Here is a 21610-nt window from a genome sequence, read left to right on the forward strand (position 1 = left end):
TGTTGAACCCGCTTAAGGAACCGCACCGCGTCAGGGGCGAGAGCGCCAAATGTATCGAAATTAGGTGATTTCATCTCAAATTCTGTTGAACTCTCAAGCTTGATAAATGTGTGATTTTTGATCCATTATGGGTGTTTTTGAAATACGGGTCGCATTGTACCTGAGTGTGTTTGAACCCGCAACAAAAGGGTCGTTCTAAAAGTACTTAACAAGTGCAAAGAAACGAGAGATATACCTGATTGTGTTTGAACCCGCAACTAAAGGGTCGTTCTATAAGTATTTAACAAGTGCAAAGAAAGTTATAAAAATAAATTAACAATATTTTTAGAATTATCAGTTTTAAACTAAAACATTTTTTGCAAAAACATTTAAAAAAAAATCAAAGATTAGTTTTACAAAAACATGTAACTTAACGTTGTATTTTTAAATATCAGCAAATCAGTTTCAAACTAGAAGATTGGTTGGAGCCCTTCATTAATAGAAGAAGCTCTCCAAAAATAATTGTATGCCATTTGATGTAACGAGTACACGGTATTCTTTAGTAAAAGGCGAAAGAATAGTTCACTTTGTGCTCCCTACATGGCTGCATGCCTTTGAACATTGCCAACTGCAGTTTTTATAAATTCCTTTCTCCATCTCTCATTCTCTTAGCCACCCAATGTGGGATCAATAACTTGTGATGTGCAACTGTCCCAACTTGTTTTATTTTTCAATATGAAAATTTACATGAAATCCAAATTATAATGAACCTGTATAACAATATGTGTTTGATTTTGGACAATTTATCTTAGTTTTTGTAATAACTCTATATTAAAAAAAATATGTTTTTATTTGTTAAAAAAAGCAAGTCCGAACAACGTTGTTGCTATCAGATGTTTGTTGGAAGTAACGATTTAAGTTTTCCACACATGGGGAAGGTTCATTGTAGAACACTAAAAAAGTGGGGAACCACGGGGAACCGACTCAAACGAACTCCGATTGGATTCATTCCAGCGGCGTTGGAACCGGCTCATCGAACCCTAACTGAGATCTTTTAACCCTAAACCCTAAATCCTAATCCTAAACTCTAACCTAAAATAAGGCTAACTAGCTAAACCGTAAAATCTAAACTAACCCTAAAGCTAAACTCTAAAGGCTAAACCCTAAAGGCTAAACCCTAGAGGCTAAACCCTAAGCTAACCCTAAAGTTAAACCCTAAAGCTAAACCCTAAACTTTAAAGCTAAACCCTAAAGCTAAACCCTAAAAGCCAAACCCTAATATATTTAAGGTTTAGGGGTTATGATTTAGGGTTTAGGGTTAAGAGATCCTAGTTAGGGTTCGACGAGCCAGTTCCAACGCCACAGGAATGAGTCCAATCGGAGTTCGTTTGAGTCGGTTCCCCACTATTTCCCACTTTTTTAGTGTTCCCCAATGAACCTCACACTTCCACACATTTGTATAATTATATATAGTTCTATTCTTGAAGAAACACGGAACTAATTTTAGAGTTAATTAGTTTGGTTTATGTTTCAAACATGATGGTTAATCTTCTTATAACTTTCCTGAGCTCCTCGATGATCCGATCTTCCTGCAAAACAAAACACCATTAGCTCGTTAAGAGGGGAATATGGGGGTTTCCCTCTTAACCAAGACTCTGGCGTGAGAATAAATATCTGCTTTGAGGAAATAAGTGTGTGTTAAGAGTGAGGGTGAAGAGAGCAGAATGAATTAACCTGTGCATGAAGGTCCTCTATTTATAGCTGGAGAGCTGTAAGAAGAGATGGGCTGATGGGCCTTGGGCCAGAAGGCGACAACAATATCCTTCTTGTCTCACTGGTGTAGATCGTTGGTGCCTTCTAGAAGATCTCCGGTGCTGGCGCACCTTGATTGGAGCCACGTGTCCCTGTTGTCGGCCTTGTTGTCCCTCTGCCATCAGCAGGTAAGTGGAGATCATGGGGCAGGTGTCGCCGCCCCCTGATTGGTGCCACGTAGACGTCCTTGTGTACTTATTGTCTCCTGCACGTCAGACGATCGTGGAGCATGATAGAGCACAGCCTGGTGGACGCTGATTGACTCTTTCTTCTGCCACTTGTACCTTGAGTACTTTCTGAAGTGGCCTTACGCTCTAACTTCTGCGCGACCCTTGCTGAGCACGTAACTAGCCCGCGCAGGGTTATAGATGCTGAAGGTTTTTATTCAGAATGCTAAGTGCTGAAACTGGTGTTCTCTTTTGTTTGGACCTCGCGCGAGGTGAGTCTTTGTTCAAGTAACATGCGCGAGTCTAAGATTGATCAGCTTGCTGAATAAGGAGTATGGTCCAGCGTGCGACCTGAAAAAGGTTTGCGCGGCTTTTTGGGACCATACCCCTTCAATTCTGGTTTTTGTAAGTTTTGTGTGCTGGATTTATGCTAATTTGGGTTTGAGAAATCTTGTAGGTTAAGGGGTTGGATGTGGATGCTCTTCACATTTCTCACATTAAGGTGAACCAGGCACAGTAACAAAGACGTAGGACTTATCGTGCTCATGGAAGAATCAATCTTGAGTATTGTTCTCTAAATTTCTTTATATTTTCTTAAAATATATGCTTGTAAAGTGGCAATTTAGACCAATTTACTTACGAATGGATTTGTGTAGTTTTAAAAAAAAAAAAATTTAATGGTAAACTGGTAAAATAATAACAATATTAAAATGAAACGGGTCAAAGAGGTTTAAAGTCACCCAACAGGTGTGATTGTGTGTATTATGCATACACTGAGTTTAATGTGTTATCTGTTTGTTTGGCAGCTTACATGTCTTCCTTCTCCTTGTCGTATTGAGCTGACCCTATCTGAGAAGGAAGAACCTGTTAAGAAAGAGGTTTGTTTCGGAATCGGGATTGTGTTTCGAAAAAATAAATTATGCGTTATGGAATAAAACAATAACCAAACAATCAGCTGTAATCAAACAGGCTGTAGAAGATAGTGTTTGGATATGTTCAAGTTGTTTAAAATATCACCGTAATCAGTTGTATGAGTGTTTGGAAAATCAGATACTAAAATTGTTTTTGAAAATGTAATTATCAAGTATTTTATCTTGTGTTGTGCTTTTGCAGCCCGAGACTCAGTTTGATAGCCAACCCGATCGGGCCACAATCGGGCATATGTGGGTCGACCAAAGTGAGCCAAACCTGGGTCATTTTATTCAAATGGATTCTATGAGACTTTGGATCACATGCTCATGCAAAACCCACGTTCTGTAACACACATTTATCTTATTTTCTTCTATTTTTATTTTCTTTATTTTTCATTTTCAAGTTAGTTATCCCACTTCCCTAAATGTTAGCAACGTAGGTTGTTTTTAGTTTCCACATTTCCTATATGTATTGTGGATGAGTAACTGAAAAGAGGACAGTGAGTTTATGTTTGAGAAAAGAATTTTGTTGATTTATCTCTTGAGTGTGAGAGTTGAATTAATTGTCAATGCTAGCTCAATTTTGGCACATTGGGTGGTGTTCTTAGACACGATTTCTGAACCGAAGTGGTGAATCTGTATCTTCGGTTACGACGACATCGCAGCCCTACCGTTTGTTTGGTGGTGTTTTCTGTATCCAAACGAACCGTAGAACTATCTTAAATTTTATTGTTTGTTTTGAACCGGTGATTCGAGGGTCATACTCCTATCAAACGGATAAAATAAGATAAATGTGTGTTACAGAACGTGGGTTTTGCATGAGCATGTGATCCAAAGTCTCATAGAATCCACTTGAATAAAATGACCCAGGTTTGGCTCACTTTGGTCGACCCACATATGCCCGATTGTGGCCCGATCGGGTTGGCTACGGGTTGGCTATCACAGTTGGCCTCAAGAAAGACAAAGTAGAGTCTGGTTTTTATCGGGCGGTGGATTGGCGTTACTAGAAAGAGCTTTTGTTATATTCTTGCACATATAAATTTTGAAAAATTCATCTGATATTTTGAGATTTTCTATATTTTATTTTGTTATTATTTACTTGCATTTACAAGGTTAAAATCATGCTCATTGTCATAAAATCTCTTCAAGACCATGACAAACCGAAAGCGATACTGAATCCACTTTTTGCTCGAATTCTTCTTTTCTGTGTATTTTGAAAGAAAATTACTAAGTTACAAGCCGGCTTGATAATTCATTTGTGATGGAATTCTCGTGGTGGGTTTTAGTGTTAAAACTGATTAGTAAATTTTGGTGTAGCAGTTGTTAAGTGTGAACATGCAGAGGCATATATGCTGTGAGAACAAGCCAATTACCCTGATGGAATCTAAAATCCAATGAGTTTTGTTTTTTTTTTAACATGAGCTTTGTTCTGAAACATATAAAACCATTAATTGTTTTAAAGTTGTTATAATGGTTTACTGTTGATTTCGGGGACTTAAAATGGTCTACTGGCATACATTTATAAGGTAATTTTAACTCCTTTACATAAAAATTTATTGAAATAAGTTTGTTGTGACATGTTAGAAAATTGACATCCAGAAAACAGCGGCTCCAGTATCACCGTGTTTTGAACGCAATTGCAGTAAATTAGAAAAAAAAAAAAAAAAAAAAAACACTGCAGTTAGACGTTCTCAAATGGAAGTTTTTTAAGAACCGCAAATTCACACACCTAATAATCTACTTATGCATTTTACACCTACGTCCCCCACAAGATTAGAACCCTCACTTCTTAGGAGACAACACCTTACTCCTTGGTACCTCGAGTAAAAGTGATCCTGACAAACCGAGTGAGCAAAATGAACTTTTCAAATTAACAATAAAAAGGTATGAAAAAAATAGTACATTTCAGAACTATAAACTTTAAACTAGATGATTGGTTAGAGCCCTTCAATAATAGAAGAGGCTCTCCAAAAATAAGTGTATGCCATTTGATGTAACGAGCACACGGTATTCTTTAGTAAAAGGCGAAAGAATAGTTCGCTTTGTGCTCACTACATGGCTGCATATCTTTGAACCTTATTGACTCTGTTTTTTATAACTATCTTCTCCCATATCTAGTTCTCTTACCCAACCAATGTGGGAAATAAACCTCTGATGTGCAACTAGTGTGCAACTCCAGTTTGTTTTATCTTTTTCAATATGAAAATTATATATTTCAATAAACTAGGTTATCACCCGGGAATACTCCCGGGTTGTAAATCTTTATATCTAAAAAATAAATATACATCTATATATATTAATTAATAAAAATATACCATGTAGTTGTGAATCTTTATAACCTGGAAACTTCCCGGGCAGAAAGAATCAATTTATAATCTAATTATGTCTTTAAATAAATTAAAAGACATGTTTTCAAACGTTATTAAGTATTTAAATAAATAAGTTAAAATTTGGTTTGAATACTTTGCGGTACCAATGTTGAAAGTAAAAGACGCGTTTTCAAACGTTATTTGCCGTAAAATAACACTTTTTTTTTTCATGGGGCACCTCCTTCCTTTTCTTTACATGTGCACCCATATGCTATGCGATACGGTACCGGTTAAGCCAAAGAACTTATGAAGAAATGAGTTGAGCCACGTCACTTTTTTTACCATAATCCCAAAGAAATAAAGACATTTATGTTTTTACCTTTTTTAGCCGAAACCCGATTACCAAACCTGACCCAATGCTACCTAAACCGAGTATTTAACACAATTGTACATGAAGCCACACATGACCTAAGTAAAAATATAACAAAAACTTTCCACAACAAAACTTTTAAACACATTAAAAGAAGATAATTGAGATATATTTCCTTTTTTTAAACAGCTAACAAATCAAATTTTATTAAAAACAAATTAGCATTGTGCTAATCCACATCCAAAAACAACCGGACAACAAACTACATCATAGACCCAAAAAAATTAACACGAAATTTTGCCAGTTTTCCCATGATAAACCAACGGATTTTGACTGATGTTTAACCCATAGGTACGCCAAAACACTAATTTCCTACTTTAAACTCTTCACCTTAGGTTGTTTACGGTTGAAGATAATATTGTTTTGACTTCGCCAAATGCACCACACGACCGTTAGAATAATGGAGTAGACAACCTTTCTCCACTTCACAGAGCCTCTCGCTTGCTTATAAAACTTCAACTGGTCCTCGAATTCAAAGAAAAAGAAGCCATAAAGCATGTACCATGTATTAATAAAGTCCCAGATAGTTTGCGTCATCCCACACGATACTAAAAGATGTTCTGCAGACTCCTCATATGCTCCACAAAAGCTGCACATAATAGACCCAATGGTAACACTTCGTCTTTCCGGATTTGTACTCGTAGGCAAGTGATCCAACCCCAACCTCCACGGTAAAAAATGACTTTAAGTGATACCCAATTGTTCCATTCAAAGACCGTGCCGAAGTAAATTATTCGAAACTGAGACCAATATCATGGCCATCAACATGTCCATAAAAAACCTATCTATAACATAGTGTAAACATGAGTGCCAAAAGTGTACATCCAATTTTGAATCCCTAGGCAATTACTTGTACTTAGACTGACAGCAAAAAAAAAAAAAACAAAGACAAAATAAAAAATGAAGCATAAAGGGTTAAAAAGTTCAGTGAAAAATAAAGCTTGAATAAATAAAAGAATTACATGTATCCCCTCCCTGAAATTACTCGACAATAAAGTCCTCACACTTTCTTACTAACATAAAAGTTCTATTTTGGGAGATAAAATCCTTAGTACATATCAAAATATAAATGAAAGAGTCTTTTTTACATGATCAAAATATAAATGAAAAAGTATTTTTTACATGATTAAGTCCCTAAACTTGAATAAAAAAGACTTCTTCGCTAAGTTTTAGAACTCAAAGTTTCTCACAAAAATAAAATACATGAAGTTATATGCAGATTCAATGAAAGTCTATTAGGTTTTCGGACAAATGCGAACATACTAAAATGTGATATAACGTGTTACAAAATAAAATGTGATAGCATGCTATCAAAATCCCATCTTGTTCATCGTAAATCGCCCATATTTGTTTGGGTTTAAATACTTTCTCCGATCTGTCGTTATCAAAATCATGGAAATCAGGGTCCGGGTTGATCATCGTGTTTTTCGTCTTTTCCCGTTCTTTTCGGCTTTTGAAGCTAACTTCATTTCTTCTAAACTGACCCGAATCACTTATCGGACTTTATTGATTAACTTTCTAACATCAATAACAGGTTCAAATGAAAAGCACCCGTTTGGTACGCTATTGACTAAGTCTTCTAACTTGACCCGAATCACTGATCTCGGGCCCGTTTCCAGAATGAAATGCTGCAGTGTACGAAGATTTTGTGAACCCGTTATCGGTTGTATACGACCACCGGCAAAACGCCACCGGAGCCACACCCGTCTCAACAGCAACAAAAACGCCATGACAGTTCTTACAAAAGTTTCTCCGCTTGTTCTTTCGCTCTAATAGCTTCTTCTATGTTAGATTCCATCTCGAAGGTTAAAATTTAAACCAGATCATGTATAAGTTTCAAATTTCAGTAACTATATAAACTCATATCATGTAGTCTCTTCATCCAATTAAAAGTTAAAACATCAACGTTTGACTATTGGTCAAACATCTCAAATGCAGTCAACATTTGATGAAGAGATGACTATTGGTCAAACATCTCTTCATCCGATTAAAACATCAAAGTTTGACTATTGGTTAAACATTTCAAATGCATCCGATAACAATTTACAAACTTATAACTCATTGGTATAATTAATCAAAGAAGAACCCATACAGAAAGTTACTGAAAGAAGATAGTATATATGGTTATGATATAAGGATAGAAATATGAAGTCTAAACATAAAAATAATATGTAGACCTTGAAATACGGTCGAATAGAAACATCAGACCCACAAAATGCATGCGAATATTTACCTATTGGATCGTCAGTCTTCACCAAAATCCATTATTCCACCAGGTTCCGCAAAACGCCTGTGCCCTCGGAAGTCAATGTCAGCCTGCTCATAGTGAATAACATCTGCCACATCTTAAGTATGACACACCGGCAAAAACATATAGGCTTTGCCTGGTATCAGATACTCGTGATTCGGAAAATTATCAAACCAAGAATAAAAGAGCGGTATTGACCTTGAGGGAGAGTGCATTCTTCGCTTCTTCAAGCATTTCAACATTTTCCTTTTTATGTTTCTTGTCCAGCTCACTCATCGAGTCCATCCATTTTATCTTTTTTTTAATTGTAATAATTAAGCCGTCTGATGTACCCAACCTACGAAATGTCATTAATCAGAGCCACAATACGTGATTTATTTTATAGCAGATAACAAATTAAATATTCGAAAAAATGTTATTTTCCAAAACATCCTGAAGAACGTGTTTAACATCAAATGTGAAGAAATGGTAAATATAATTTGAGATTACCAATCTGAGAGTGTATGTATCATGTTCCCCAATTGGGGCATGAGATCCCAAATGAGATCGCGTCGAAATAAAAAAAAGGATTCCTTTATCACCTACAAAACTTTAACAATCAAAAAACCAAAACCAAAACCAAAACTTTAACAATAAAAAAAAGAATGTTTACAAACTAATTTGATAACTATGTCAACAACACAAAATTATGTAAAAAACGTCGGAATTACCCTAAGTAGCAACAAACCACAAAATAAGAACATGCGAGAAGCCACACCACATGCAATCAGAAAATCAAAGCTTCAAACAGAGAAGACGAAGAACAAAGAATGAGTAGAATGTGACATCGTATTTGGCCGTCAAAAATTTCACAGAGGAAAAAATATAAAAGAGTATAAATCCAGTGCTAGTGCTGGATGAATAAATTTAAGAGAGGATTTGAATACAACAAACAAATCGAAACAACATAAGCATACCTCTGTTTCGATTAATTTCTCTTAAAAAAAGATGCGGCATTTGATTCATCAAAATCATACACCACCAAACATAAACATATACCTGCAGCTTCGTAACCTACACAAAGATCTCTGCGTAGTCACTTCCATCTTCAAAGTATATACCTTCTTCTCGAACTCACTCGTATACTGCTCTTCCGCTCCATTAGCTATGGACCCTCAATGTTCTCATGTTCATAAAATCAAGATGTAAAATCAACACAAAGTTGAGAATGCATTACCTGTGGGATATCCTTTAAAACGTTACTAACGTAAGACTTACAACAACCTATATATGACTTGCGCTAACTTAATAAAAAAAACTCCTGGAACTAAAACAACCAAACAAAATGAATAAAACTAACATAAAGTTACTTTTTAACTTATTGTCATCACTATAAACGATCTATTTTAGACCTTTGACAAATAGTTTTGGTAGCACGACAGTTGACCTTTTGTAGTCAAACAGTGACTCTTTCTTCAGATTCAGTTTTTAAAAACGGTGAAAGATAAATTCAAACACATAGGCTAAAAGATTTGATGGTTACCAATATAACACTCCCTCACTTCAAAGAAAATATTAACACATGTCCAGGATATATAATTGAAAATAAATGTTTGACCATTGACCAAATATGATATAATTGAAAATAAATGTTTGACCATTGACCAAATATGTGGCATAAGCTTCAATAATGTCAAGATAACCAGTTCAAAGTTCCTCTTGCGACCAAGATCGTAACGCCATCATGTGGTAATCTACTTCTCATATGATGCCTAATAATAACCACATATATCAATAATGCCACAGTTAACTTCCAACTAAACTTTTTCATTTTGACCCACTTGATATGAAACACAACTAAAAACAACCAATGAATATGAAAAATAATGACAGCTGTGGGATTTGAAGCCACGCCATTTCGGACCAGAGCCTAAATCTGGCGCCTTAGACCATTCGGCCAAACTGTCTAGATGTATATAATATTTGAAGAATTTAGAAAAATATAAATGAGACATGACAATAAGTTAATAAATAATGAGATTAATAAAAAATAGTGACAGCTGTGGGATTTAAAAGGTATTTCCTGGAGCTACGTTAAATCAGGAATCGTGATTCCAAAACATTTAATCGCGATTTTTGTCACACCCCCAAATAACCACCTAGGGCATGTCCCTATTGGAGGTGCAACGATCCAACAAAGAGCCACCAACCATATCAAACGCAAGTTATAATGTATTGAAATACCCAATTGAAAGAAATGTATCGTTTGAAAAGTTAAACCAAAACCAAAGTATTGAGCGGAAGCATAAATGTATAAGTGTGTAAATGTATCGAAACCAAATCAATGTAATTGTTTATCATGACCACAACCACTCCAGCAGCATCAGACGGCAAGCTCCCAAGTTCCTTCAATAATTACCTACAAGCATGCAACAAGTGTGTCAGACTACGCTGGTGAGTTCAAGGTTTTGTTAACTAGTTATGTTACCATATGTATGTTAATACGATTTAACACTGCGATACAATGTTGCTCATGCTAGATACCCTAGGGAATGTGCCCATATGTATCCGGGGAGTGGGTACCCCTTAACGACCGTTTGCTATGTTGCCTTCGTTAGATACCCTAGGGAGAGTGCCCATATGTATCCGAGGAGTGTGCCTCTAACAACCATAGCCATACCCAGATAATTAGTTCACGCCCGTCCTTACGGCCCGGTGTGAGGTTTCCCACCTAATAGCGCTATCAACTAATCACCCCCATTGCCCTCCAGGCAATAACCAAAACCGATTAAGTTATTTACCCAATGTTTCCCTTCCAAATGTTTACCAGTTGTCCCAAACCACCGGGACGCATGCTTGAGAAAATGCATTGAACTCACCTTGATTTGCTCGGCAGAATATTTCACTTGTTAATTTATTCAATACTCGCGACCTAGGAGAGTGTTTGGTAATGATCAGTTTTACAATTTGTTTACACATAGATCCCATCAATGGTTGTCACGTATGGCACGTATAACAGTTAAGCAACAATTCAAGCAAGAACAATGATTATTCAAACAGTTGATCAATAGTACACAGTATCGAGTAGCTCAATCAAGTTACAAGAATTCATAGTATAACACATAGCAAGTATTCGTGCCCCATAAAAGTTTACTTTACAAATCCATATTTCAAATAGACACCTAACAGTTCATATTATTCCTAATCTAAGTGTGCGGTCCAGTTGACTCGAGGCCTAATAATAAGAGTATACGACTAAGTCTCAAACGTGCGATCTAATGCCCGCTCGGCCCAACAGTGCGTCGCACACTATTCCTGACCCACTATACGGCCCAACCCACACTGTGTAAAATCATTCTGTACAGCTTGTACTCGAGCCCACAAGATGCCCACCTAATATTGTTTAACCCATAAATGCTACCCAGCCCAGTACATCAAGTCCATCCCAAAGAAATCAGCCCATCATAACGTTATTATTTCTCCCTTGCCAATTGCCGTACCAGACCCCAGTCCGAGTTATATATTATTATTTCAACCCTTGTACCCCAATTACACCTCCCAAATCCATGCATGACATACAGCACAATCAATATACACAATTAATTATTACAATACCCAAGCCGCCCCCTATTGGACCTTTGCTCGGTCCACTAGATGATCAATACCTCAAAAACGGTCACATGCACAAACCCTATCACAATTATAAATCAAATTAAAGATAATATATCATATGGTTTCTGATGTTGTCTAATTAATGAGGTCTGCACATATTCATTATTAAATTGTTCCAAATTATGTTCTGTTTGTTAGGTGACATGATGGCCGACATACTAGTATAATCATACATAATTCATTATCATATGAAGACAATCAACAATGGCCGACAATCATGAGTGTTCCTTATCCAATTGGTTGCACATTCAAGGTGTTTCACAATCATATGATTGGACCGAATCTAAGGCTTACATGCCTTCATGTTATTTGACCAATTAGTTCACTAACCTACAAGTATACCCATGTGATCACCTATTTATCAACAACACAATTATTAGTCTCATACATGTATGTCAGATTAGTCATATCTCACAACCAATATCATCAAAACCTTATCTATCTATTGGACCCTTTTATGGTTCAATTACATCATCACAAATGTCGGCAGCATATACACACACAATCATAAAGGTTAACAATTATTAAACACTAACCAGAAACTTGACTGCCAAAGGGTGTTATCTCGAACAGGGGGGGGGGGTCTCCTACGTCCGTCGCATTCAAGAAGATGTAGGGTTTGGTTTGTTATAAGATTCCTTGTTACGCACATGTAAAATTCCTGGTTACGTGCACTTAAATAACATTACCTAGGCGAATCTACTAGTTGACCCAACTGGGCCTAAGCCCACACCAAAAGATCAATGATTATGCTCATCTAATTAGATTAGGAGTAGAACTTAATAGCCGGCCCAAAGTAGGACTTGTTTGGGCTCGGCAAGTCCAACCATGAATATGTGGCTCGTATAAGGTTCGGGTATGTGCATATGAGCTCGTATTAGCCGATGTGTGAATGAAGGTACGGCCCAAAGTAGAAATTAAGGTCCAAACATGTAAATACGAATAGTGATTCCTGTTTGCGATACGATTGAACAATAGTGCAATAGGAATAATACCAAATTGAAAGTTACGAGGTTGGACGACACTAACCTTGAGGGTTCGGGTTGTCACATCATCCCCAACTTGAAGGAAATTTCGTCCCGAAATTTAGCACGTAGTCACAGAGGAAGCTAACTGGGTTGCGTGGTTTTCTGGTTTTCCTGGGGTGTCACATCCTTCCCCCGTTGATTTGGAATTTCGTCCCGAAATTCCGCAGAACGATAGGAGTGAGGTCGATAGAAAAGGTCTGATCAACAAGAACAAGATAGCAACCCTAAACTATGTGTGTGGCCTTTAGACTTTTACCGTTTGCTAGTTCTACTATGTGCTCGGTGTTCAGAAGTGTTGGGGTACGATTAAGCATTTGACTAACTTTTAAAGACACGAAACTAGTATCGGCACCCGAATAAAATAAAACAGTAACACAAAAGTCGTCAGGTAGGAACTCACCCTGACCGATCACGAAGACACGTCCCCTAGCACCATTGTCGTCGTTGTTACCCCCATTGTTGTTCCCATTTCCTTGGTTGTTGTTGTCCTGATTCTGATTCAGCTGGTTCTGTTGTTGCTGATGTCTGGGCTGCGGGGCTCTACAATCTTTGGCTTCGTGGCCTGCTTTACCACACCTGTTACATGTTCGTCCACACTGCCCGAAGTGATGATAGCCGCACTTGTTACATCGCGGCTTCTTCCCTGCATACGAACCCTGACTTTGGCTACTTCCCTGGCCTTGATTGACAGGAAACGACTGGCTGCTACTGCGGTTGCTACTATTGTCTGGCCTTTTCTGAGTCTGTCCCGCGCTAGATGCTTTGTCATAGTCATCCCACTTCCGCTTGTTATCATTAGCGGACGCAGTGGCAGTGGGTGCAGTAGTAGTGGCTGAAACACGCGGTGGTAACGAGTTACTCTCCACCTCTTGATCCACAATCTTGTGGGTCAAACGAACAATTTGTGTCAAGTCATTGAGATGGGCTGCGGTGACCAAACTCTTTACATGCGAAGGCAGCCCCTTGACGAATAGCTCAATCCTCCGAGACATAGGCCGGGACAAGTTCGGGCACATGTCGGCCAATTCATACGATCGCTTCACATACGCTTCGATTTCAGATCCAACCATCTTCAAGTCGTAGTACTCGTTTTCCAACTTCTGGATCTCATCCCGAGGACAATACTCTTCCCTGATCAGCTCTTTAAAATCATCCCAAGTTGTGGCATTTGCTGCCTCAATGCCCAGCAACTGCACTTGGGCATTCCACCACGTTAGGGCACCATCCGCCAAAGTACCCGCAGCATATTTCACCCTGTCCCCAGCGGGGCAGTTACAAATAGCAAACACGGACTCTGCTTTCTCGAACCATCTCAGAAGTCCCACAGCCCCTTCGGTCCCGGTGAAGGTCTGTGGCTTACAGTCCATAAACATTTTGAATGTACACGCAGGCTGGTTGGGTTGAGGTTGCACTTGCTGACCAGCTTGATAGGCGGCTGCTAAAGCCTCAGCCACACGGGTGTTGATTAAATCTGTCAACTCAGCCTGAGTCATGCTGATGTTGCCACGTCCGTTTCCTCGTCCACTCATGGTTCTATAATAGGGGAAGGGAACAAATTTAGGAGTCGAGAACGAGAGAAGTGTTCAGGTTTATCACGTTAGGGACGATTAACTACCATGTTCATACACAAACAGGGAAGAACCCCTCTTACACTCGTTAAGCCTCATTGGGATTTGCATGCACCACGCGTTATTATTATGTGTGCACCCATGATAATAAGGCGGTTTGCATGCTCCTCTCGATGCTTCTTAACTTATGTTTGAAGTTTCTCCCACCCCAATCAACACAAAATATGCACTACCAACAAGATTAGGATTTACTAGATGCAAGCGTTATGTTACACTATCAATGTGTCATGATGTCTATCATGTCGTATCGTGTATGCTATAAATATAGTTACGTTTACTAGGCATATAAAGCATAAGCTAAGGAGGAACGAACCTTGCAGTCTGAAGCTGAGTGTCATGGTCATCGTTTGGATCAATTCGGTTATAGTCTGGTTTTATGAAAACGTTTTAAAACCGAGTTCTCTATAACCAGTGGCTCTGATACCAAACTGTCACACCCCCAAATAACCACCTAGGGCATGTCCCTATTGGAGGTGCAACGATCCAACAAAGAGCCACCAACCATATCAAACGCAAGTTATAATGTATTGAAATACCCAATTGAAAGAAATGTATCGTTTGAAAAGTTAAACCAAAACCAAAGTATTGAGCGGAAGCATAAATGTATAAGTGTGTAAATGTATCGAAACCAAATCAATGTAATTGTTTATCATGACCACAACCACTCCAGCAGCATCAGACGGCAAGCTCCCAAGTTCCTTCAATAATTACCTACAAGCATGCAACAAGTGTGTCAGACTACGCTAGTGAGTTCAAGGTTTTGTTAACAAGTTATGTTACCATATGTATGTTAATACGATTTAACACTGCGATACAATGTTGCTCATGCTAGATACCCTAGGGAATGTGCCCATATGTATCCGGGGAGTGGGTACCCCTTAACGACCGTTTGCTATGTTGCCTTCGTTAGATACCCTAGGGAGAGTGCCCATATGTATCCGAGGAGTGTGCCTCTAACAACCATAGCCATACCCAGATAATTAGTTCACGCCCGTCCTTACGGCCCGGTGTGAGGTTTCCCACCTAATAGCGCTATCAACTAATCACCCCCATTGCCCTCCAGGCAATAACCAAAACCGATTAAGTTATTTACCCAATGTTTCCCTTCCAAATGTTTACCAGTTGTCCCAAACCACCGGGACGCATGCTTGAGAAAATGCATTGAACTCACCTTGATTTGCTCGGCAGAATATTTCACTTGTTAATTTATTCAATACTCGCGACCTAGGAGAGTGTTTGGTAATGATCAGTTTTACAATTTGTTTACACATAGATCCCATCAATGGTTGTCACGTATGGCACGTATAACAGTTAAGCAACAATTCAAGCAAGAACAATGATTATTCAAACAGTTATCGAGTAGCTCAATCAAGTTACAAGAATTCATAGTATAACACATAGCAAGTATTCGTGCCCCATAAAAGTTTACTTTACAAATCCATATTTCAAATAGACACCTAACAGTTCATATTATTCCTAATCTAAGTGTGCGGTCCAGTTGACTCGAGGCCTAATAATAAGAGTATACGACTAAGTCTCAAACGTGCGATCTAATGCCCGCTCGGCCCAACAGTGCGTCGCACACTATTCCTGACCCACTATACGGCCCAACCCACACTGTGTAAAATCATTCTGTACAGCTTGTACTCGAGCCCACAAGATGCCCACCTAATATTGTTTAACCCATAAATGCTACCCAGCCCAGTACATCAAGTCCATCCCAAAGAAATCAGCCCATCATAACGTTATTATTTCTCCCTTGCCAATTGCCGTACCAGACCCCAGTCCGAGTTATATATTATTATTTCAACCCTTGTACCCCAATTACACCTCCCAAATCCATGCATGACATACAGCACAATCAATATACACAATTAATTATTACAATACCCAAGCCGCCCCCTATTGGACCTTTGCTCGGTCCACTAGATGATCAACACCTCAAAAACGGTCACATGCACAAACCCTATCACAATTATAAATCAAATTAAAGATAATATATCATATGGTTTCTGATGTTGTCTAATTAATGAGGTCTGCACATATTCATTATTAAATTGTTCCAAATTATGTTCTGTTTGTTAGGTGACATGATGGCCGACATACTAGTATAATCATACATAATTCATTATCATATGAAGACAATCAACAATGGCCGACAATCATGAGTGTTCCTTATCCAATTGGTTGCACATTCAAGGTGTTTCACAATCATATGATTGGACCGAATCTAAGGCTTACATGCCTTCATGTTATTTGACCAATTAGTTCACTAACCTACAAGTATACCCATGTGATCACCTATTTATCAACAACACAATTATTAGTCTCATACATGTATGTCAGATTAGTCATATCTCACAACCAATATCATCAAAACCTTATCTATCTATTGGACCCTTTTATGGTTCAATTACATCATCACAAATGTCGGCAGCATATACACACACAATCATAAAGGTTAACAATTATTAAACACTAACCAGAAACTTGACTGCCAAAGGGTGTTATCTCGAACAGGGGGGGGGGTCTCCTACGTCCGTCGCATTCAAGAAGATGTAGGGTTTGGTTTGTTATAAGATTCCTTGTTACGCACATGTAAAATTCCTGGTTACGTGCACTTAAATAACATTACCTAGGCGGTTCTACTAGTTGACCCAACTGGGCCTAAGCCCACACCAAAAGATCAATGATTATGCTCATCTAATTAGATTAGGAGTAGAACTTAATAGCCGGCCCAAAGTAGGACTTGTTTGGGCTCGGCAAGTCCAACCATGAATATGTGGCCCGTATAAGGTTCGGGTATGTGCATATGAGCTCGTATTAGCCGATGTGTGAATGAAGGTACGGCCCAAAGTAGAAATTAAGGTCCAAACATGTAAATACGAATAGTGATTCCTGTTTGCGATACGATTGAACAATAGTGCAATAGGAATAATACCAAATTGAAAGTTACGAGGTTGGACGACACTAACCTTGAGGGTTCGGGTTGTCACAATTTTTGAAAAAAAAAAACCATAATCGATGAAGAAAGGAATCGTAGAATCTGAAACACAAATCACTAAAGATCTTACGTTCATTAGATTTAAGATGGAAGAAAGTTGTGTCGGATGAATAATCATCGTTCGATTGTTATATCAGATCTTCACCATAAAAAAACCAAAAACAAACATCAGTAATAACTTCGATAAATGATGAACACATAATTATAGAACACAAACATCATACCTTCTAAGTACTCAACACCAATCTGGACCTCCCAAACCCCACCAAAAGCGTCCTCAATCGTCAAACCCATCTTCCTATCCAAAGCAGGAACTTGTGCCCGCTTTTTACGAAGTCGCTACGAATAACAATTTGAATGGTTAGATTATCAGTTGCTTATGAAAGTGAAAATTATATAAAATATTAAAAACAATCAAAATAACATAATCTTACATAATGATTATCAACACGGAAAGTAATAGGTACCCCTTCATCCTCATTATGTTCAACAATATGATCAGCAATCGGATTAGCCGATTCATCATCGGAAATTTCAATCGGATCATAGTTTGGTTCTTCTTTGACAACACTGAGTTCAGGAGGGTAACACAAAAGGGCAAGATCACAACTAAAAACACTCATTTCAAATGTATTCATATCAAGCATTTCGAACACCACCAAATGGTTATCCGTGATAGACATCTCCTGCTTAATCCGATTCCATCCAGTTGTTACGTAGAGCTCATTTTCAAAGTCATCCATACGGACAAACCATTTACGGTTTGTACAAGTTCAGACTACAACAGGATACGTAGGAACAGTATTAAGCATCTTATGATGAACAAAATATTTGTTCGCATGCTGCACATAAGAAAAAGAAATTATTAGTTGTGAAGTCTGATAATAAGAAAACAAATTTTTGACATATTAATGTGATAAATCAAATATTATATGTTTAAGTACCATGCAATTAGCTCTATCTTTGACACATCCTGATTTGTAGTAGAAGTAATCGGAAGGCGCAAGAGAAACATCCTGATAAAAGTAGAAGATCCGAAAGCAAGCCAGTGCTTCTTCATACTGGAAAACCAACCATGACTTGGATGGTATTTTCAATGCAGTTATCATATCTATCCATCCATTGTAAAAAAAGAAGTCACATCCAATCTTAAACACCTTTACATTAAACAACCTTCCATCAAGTGTCCCAATAACCGCATTCTTCACAGGGTAGTTAAATGTGTTAATCCACACCTCATATTGCTTTGGTAGTTTCTGAACATGGAAACAATAAAGATTATTATTAGTATTATTATAACAAACAAAGAATATAAAATCTACATATTTTGATAAATGACATCCTTATTATTATTATTATTATACTATATAAAGAATATAAAATCTACATATTATTACTGTATAACATCCATGACCCATCTGAACTTTTTTTGGAACCTTTTGGTCTAGTGCATTCAATACAAAGTAATATTATTATTGTATAACATATAAAGTAACAGGTTACAACATAATAACATGTTACTCACCATAGATTTCTTTTTGCAGTCCCAAACTTGTACCGCAAATCCGTAAACCATTGTAGCTTTCAACGTACACTGTTTACATAAAAAAAAGTGGGATTTTATTAGTTCAATTTCATGTTTAACACTAAAATCTTCAAACAATAACAATGCATACAATGAAATCATAATGTTCATTAACTTATCAACAATGAACAAAAAACCTCAAAAAAGTTGATTAAAACCCTAACGAAACCCCAATAAATGGATGAATAAAATCAAGACATAAAAACAGATCTTATGCAAAACTTGTTTATAGAGCCGATAAAACTATCATCAATCAATAATCAACATCACTGTCAATAACAACACTACAATGTGCAAACAACAACTCAGCATACAATGAAATCATCTGGATGAAAATTTTAACAACAAAGAATGTAAAAAAATAAAAAAACTTGATTAAAACCCTAAAAAACATAATCATACACCAAAAAACTTCCGATAGAATGAGTAAATCGATTATCAAATCGCATAATTTAAACCTAATGAATCTATGAATAGAACAATAGATCAATAAATCGACAAAGAAGACATTACCGTGTAAAACTGATGTTATAGGTCAAACGTTGATCCGATAGAATGAGCCAGGAACGATCCGATTGAAGCCTTTCGCCGATGGTTAGGGTTTATAAATGGTTTCCTGTGTCATCAAAAGGCTTTTGAGAAATGAAGAATACTGACTTTCCTATTAGACGATTAAGAAGACGAAGAATGATGGAGCCAGATTAATTGCAGTCTGAATCATAGGGTATACGATTGCAAAGAAGAGAGAAACAGGATCTTCAGATTTAGGGTTTGTGAAAATATGGTATTGTGTGAAGGAAGAAAGCGTTTCAAAAAATATAAGGGATCCGGCTTTTAATATTGGGTGACCCGAATCCTCAGCCGGATCCCGCGTCCAAATATTGAGTTTTGGTTTGTGTATTCAGAATTTTGGTTTGTGTAGAGATAATTAGACAAATTCCCTCCCAAAATCAACCTCTACTAAATCAATGGATGCCACATAAGCAAAATGGCTCCACCATTCAAAGACAAATAGCCCAAATCATCTCCTTTATTAATATATATAGATCCCTGTTTGTTTGATTTCTATCTTTTAGTTTGGACATTTTTCTTAGTTTCTGTAATAATTTGATATAAAATAAATGTTTTTTGTTAAAAAAAGTAAATTGCTATCAGATTCCTGTTTGTAAATCATGTAAATGAGACAAATGTTATTCTTTTGAACGACGGGTTCACAAGATTGCTTCATGGTCAAGTTTAACGACTACAAGCGAGTTTGTTTTGAGCTTCTGAGTAACGATGGTAGTCGAGATCATGAATGCATTTATTTGCATAACCATTCTACTATGCCTCTTTGTTGTAGGCCAGACTTCAACCACTTGTTTGAGTAGCACCATGACATAAATGCATCTGATACCATGAAGCCAATGACATGACTTACACTACACATTTGCTACTTTGTGTAAAAAAGTGCATTTGTACCAAATATTGGTAGAAAAAAAAAATGTGCCTAAAGAATGTTGCTATTGTGGGCATCTAACTTTTTTCTGTATCAAAACCTGAAAGTTGAAAAAAAGATGGTCTTTGGAATCAGTCACAAATCTTTTATAATTAGGGTGGTTAACTGGCTATATTCTGCTATAATGATTCTCCATTTGTTTAATGGGCATGGAGACAGCTACCAAACCCACACCAAATGAAAACAAGGAAAAGAAATGTGTAGATAACAAAACAAAAACGTCGGTTGCAAACACCACACACACACACACACACAATGGTATGAGTACACTTGTTGTTAGTGAAGGAAATGGTGTTGTTGCCTGGCCAAGAACATATTAGGGGACTTCATCTCAAATTCTGTTGAACTTTCAAATTTGCTATTTGTGTGATATTTCAGCCCGTTTTTGGGTATTTTTGAAGTAACGGGTTGGGTTGTATCTGAGTGTGTTTGAACCCGCAACTATAGGGTTGCTATAAAAGTACTTCTTAACAAACATAAGAGAAAGGTATAAAAAAATTATTATTTAGTTTTACAAAAGGTAAAAATTAACAGTTTTTTTTTTTTAATTTATCAGCCTTAAACTAAAAGATTTGCAGCAGAAAGAAATAAAAGATAAAAAGATTAGTCTTAAGGAAAGGTTATCTAAACATTGAACTTTTTTGTAGTGTTTAGTTTTACCTTTCAAAATTTTTTTGTAGGTGTTAAATATTGAACTTTTAAGAGTCCAGCGCCACTGATTATGCACTTAAACTTCTTTTTTCTGGGTGAGATGAGCCTTACGCGCGCGCCAACCACCTGTGTGAAGAGCACCGTAAGTACATCTGCCAACGACTGGACTTACTCTATGCTGTTGCTATTTTGTGTAAAAAAAAAGTGCATGTGCCACACATTGATAAAAAGAAAAATGTGCCTCAAGAATGTTGCAATTGTGAGAATCTTACCTTTTTCTGCTTAAAAATTGGAAAATTGAAAAAACAAAATTTAAAAATTTAAACTAAAAAAATTGGTTGGAGCTTTTCAATAAATGAAAAGGCTCTCCAAAAATAGGCGTATGCCATTTGATGTAACAAGCACACGGTATTCTTTAGTAAAAGGCGAAAGAATAGTTCGCTTTGTGCTCGCTACATGGCTGCATACCTTACAACCAAACTAACTACATGTTTTGTAACTACCTTCTTCCATCTCTCATTCTGTTACCCGGCCGATGTGGGATTTAAAAGCCTCTCACCTTGTGGTTTATTCACCTCTACAACTTTTTCAACTTAATTTCATAAAATTTGTTTTTAATAAATCCTGGTTATGTAATGTAATTTAACTTTCTAAAATAGAGATATGGACACCTTCTGGGTCTTCTTAGTCTATCAGATTCTAGTTTCTA

General features: G+C 37.2%; 3 protein-coding genes and 4 non-coding genes across 8 annotated transcripts; all 7 read right to left on the bottom strand.

Annotated features, from left to right (window-relative positions):
• Positions 1-466: 466 nt before the first annotated feature.
• Positions 467-585, bottom strand: LOC118491956. The gene has a single exon (XR_004892401.1). It is a non-coding gene; the product is annotated as a U5 spliceosomal RNA (small nuclear RNA).
• Positions 586-4811: 4226 nt separating this feature from the next.
• Positions 4812-4930, bottom strand: LOC118491846. The gene has a single exon (XR_004892291.1). It is a non-coding gene; the product is annotated as a U5 spliceosomal RNA (small nuclear RNA).
• A 1926-nt stretch (positions 4931-6856) lies between these two features.
• Positions 6857-10011, bottom strand: LOC110935897 (COP9 signalosome complex subunit 7-like). Its single transcript, XM_022178243.2, has 3 exons — positions 8895-10011; positions 8055-8193; positions 6857-7924 (listed from the first exon to the last, which is right to left on the bottom strand). The coding sequence occupies exons 1-3, from the start codon at positions 8939-8941 to the stop codon at positions 7853-7855; spliced, it is 258 nt and encodes an 85-aa protein (XP_022033935.1). The 5' UTR covers positions 8942-10011; the 3' UTR covers positions 6857-7852.
• On the bottom strand, positions 9723-9802 carry TRNAL-UAG. Its single transcript has one exon. It is a non-coding gene; the product is annotated as a tRNA-Leu (tRNA).
• A 184-nt stretch (positions 10012-10195) lies between the features above and the next one.
• On the bottom strand, positions 10196-13854 carry LOC118491662 (putative uncharacterized protein DDB_G0272516). The gene is made up of 2 exons (XM_035989619.1): positions 10715-13854; positions 10196-10254 (listed from the first exon to the last, which is right to left on the bottom strand). The coding sequence occupies exon 1, from the start codon at positions 13603-13605 to the stop codon at positions 12760-12762; it is 846 nt and encodes a 281-aa protein (XP_035845512.1). The 5' UTR covers positions 13606-13854; the 3' UTR covers positions 10196-10254; positions 10715-12759.
• Positions 13855-14815: 961 nt separating this feature from the next.
• Positions 14816-19568, bottom strand: LOC110935896. 2 transcript variants are annotated; one of them, XR_004891787.1, is made up of 7 exons: positions 19266-19568; positions 18693-18761; positions 18112-18423; positions 17602-18009; positions 17392-17506; positions 15335-17306; positions 14816-14874 (listed from the first exon to the last, which is right to left on the bottom strand). XR_004891787.1 is itself a non-coding variant. In XM_035989620.1 (6 exons), the coding sequence occupies exons 4-6, from the start codon at positions 17908-17910 to the stop codon at positions 17296-17298; spliced, it is 435 nt and encodes a 144-aa protein (XP_035845513.1). In that variant the 5' UTR covers positions 17911-18009; positions 18112-18423; positions 18693-18761; positions 19266-19563; the 3' UTR covers positions 16952-17295. The 2 variants fall into 2 exon arrangements, 1 of the variants encoding a protein (XP_035845513.1); XM_035989620.1 differs by lacking the exon at positions 14816-14874 and having other exon boundaries at positions 16952-17306; positions 19266-19563.
• Positions 19569-21244: 1676 nt separating this feature from the next.
• Positions 21245-21363, bottom strand: LOC118491879. The gene has a single exon (XR_004892324.1). It is a non-coding gene; the product is annotated as a U5 spliceosomal RNA (small nuclear RNA).
• Between the last annotated feature and the right edge of the window lie 247 nt (positions 21364-21610).

This window comes from Helianthus annuus, chromosome 4, assembly GCF_002127325.2.
Source record: "Helianthus annuus cultivar XRQ/B chromosome 4, HanXRQr2.0-SUNRISE, whole genome shotgun sequence".
Lineage (NCBI taxonomy): Eukaryota > Viridiplantae > Streptophyta > Magnoliopsida > Asterales > Asteraceae > Helianthus > Helianthus annuus.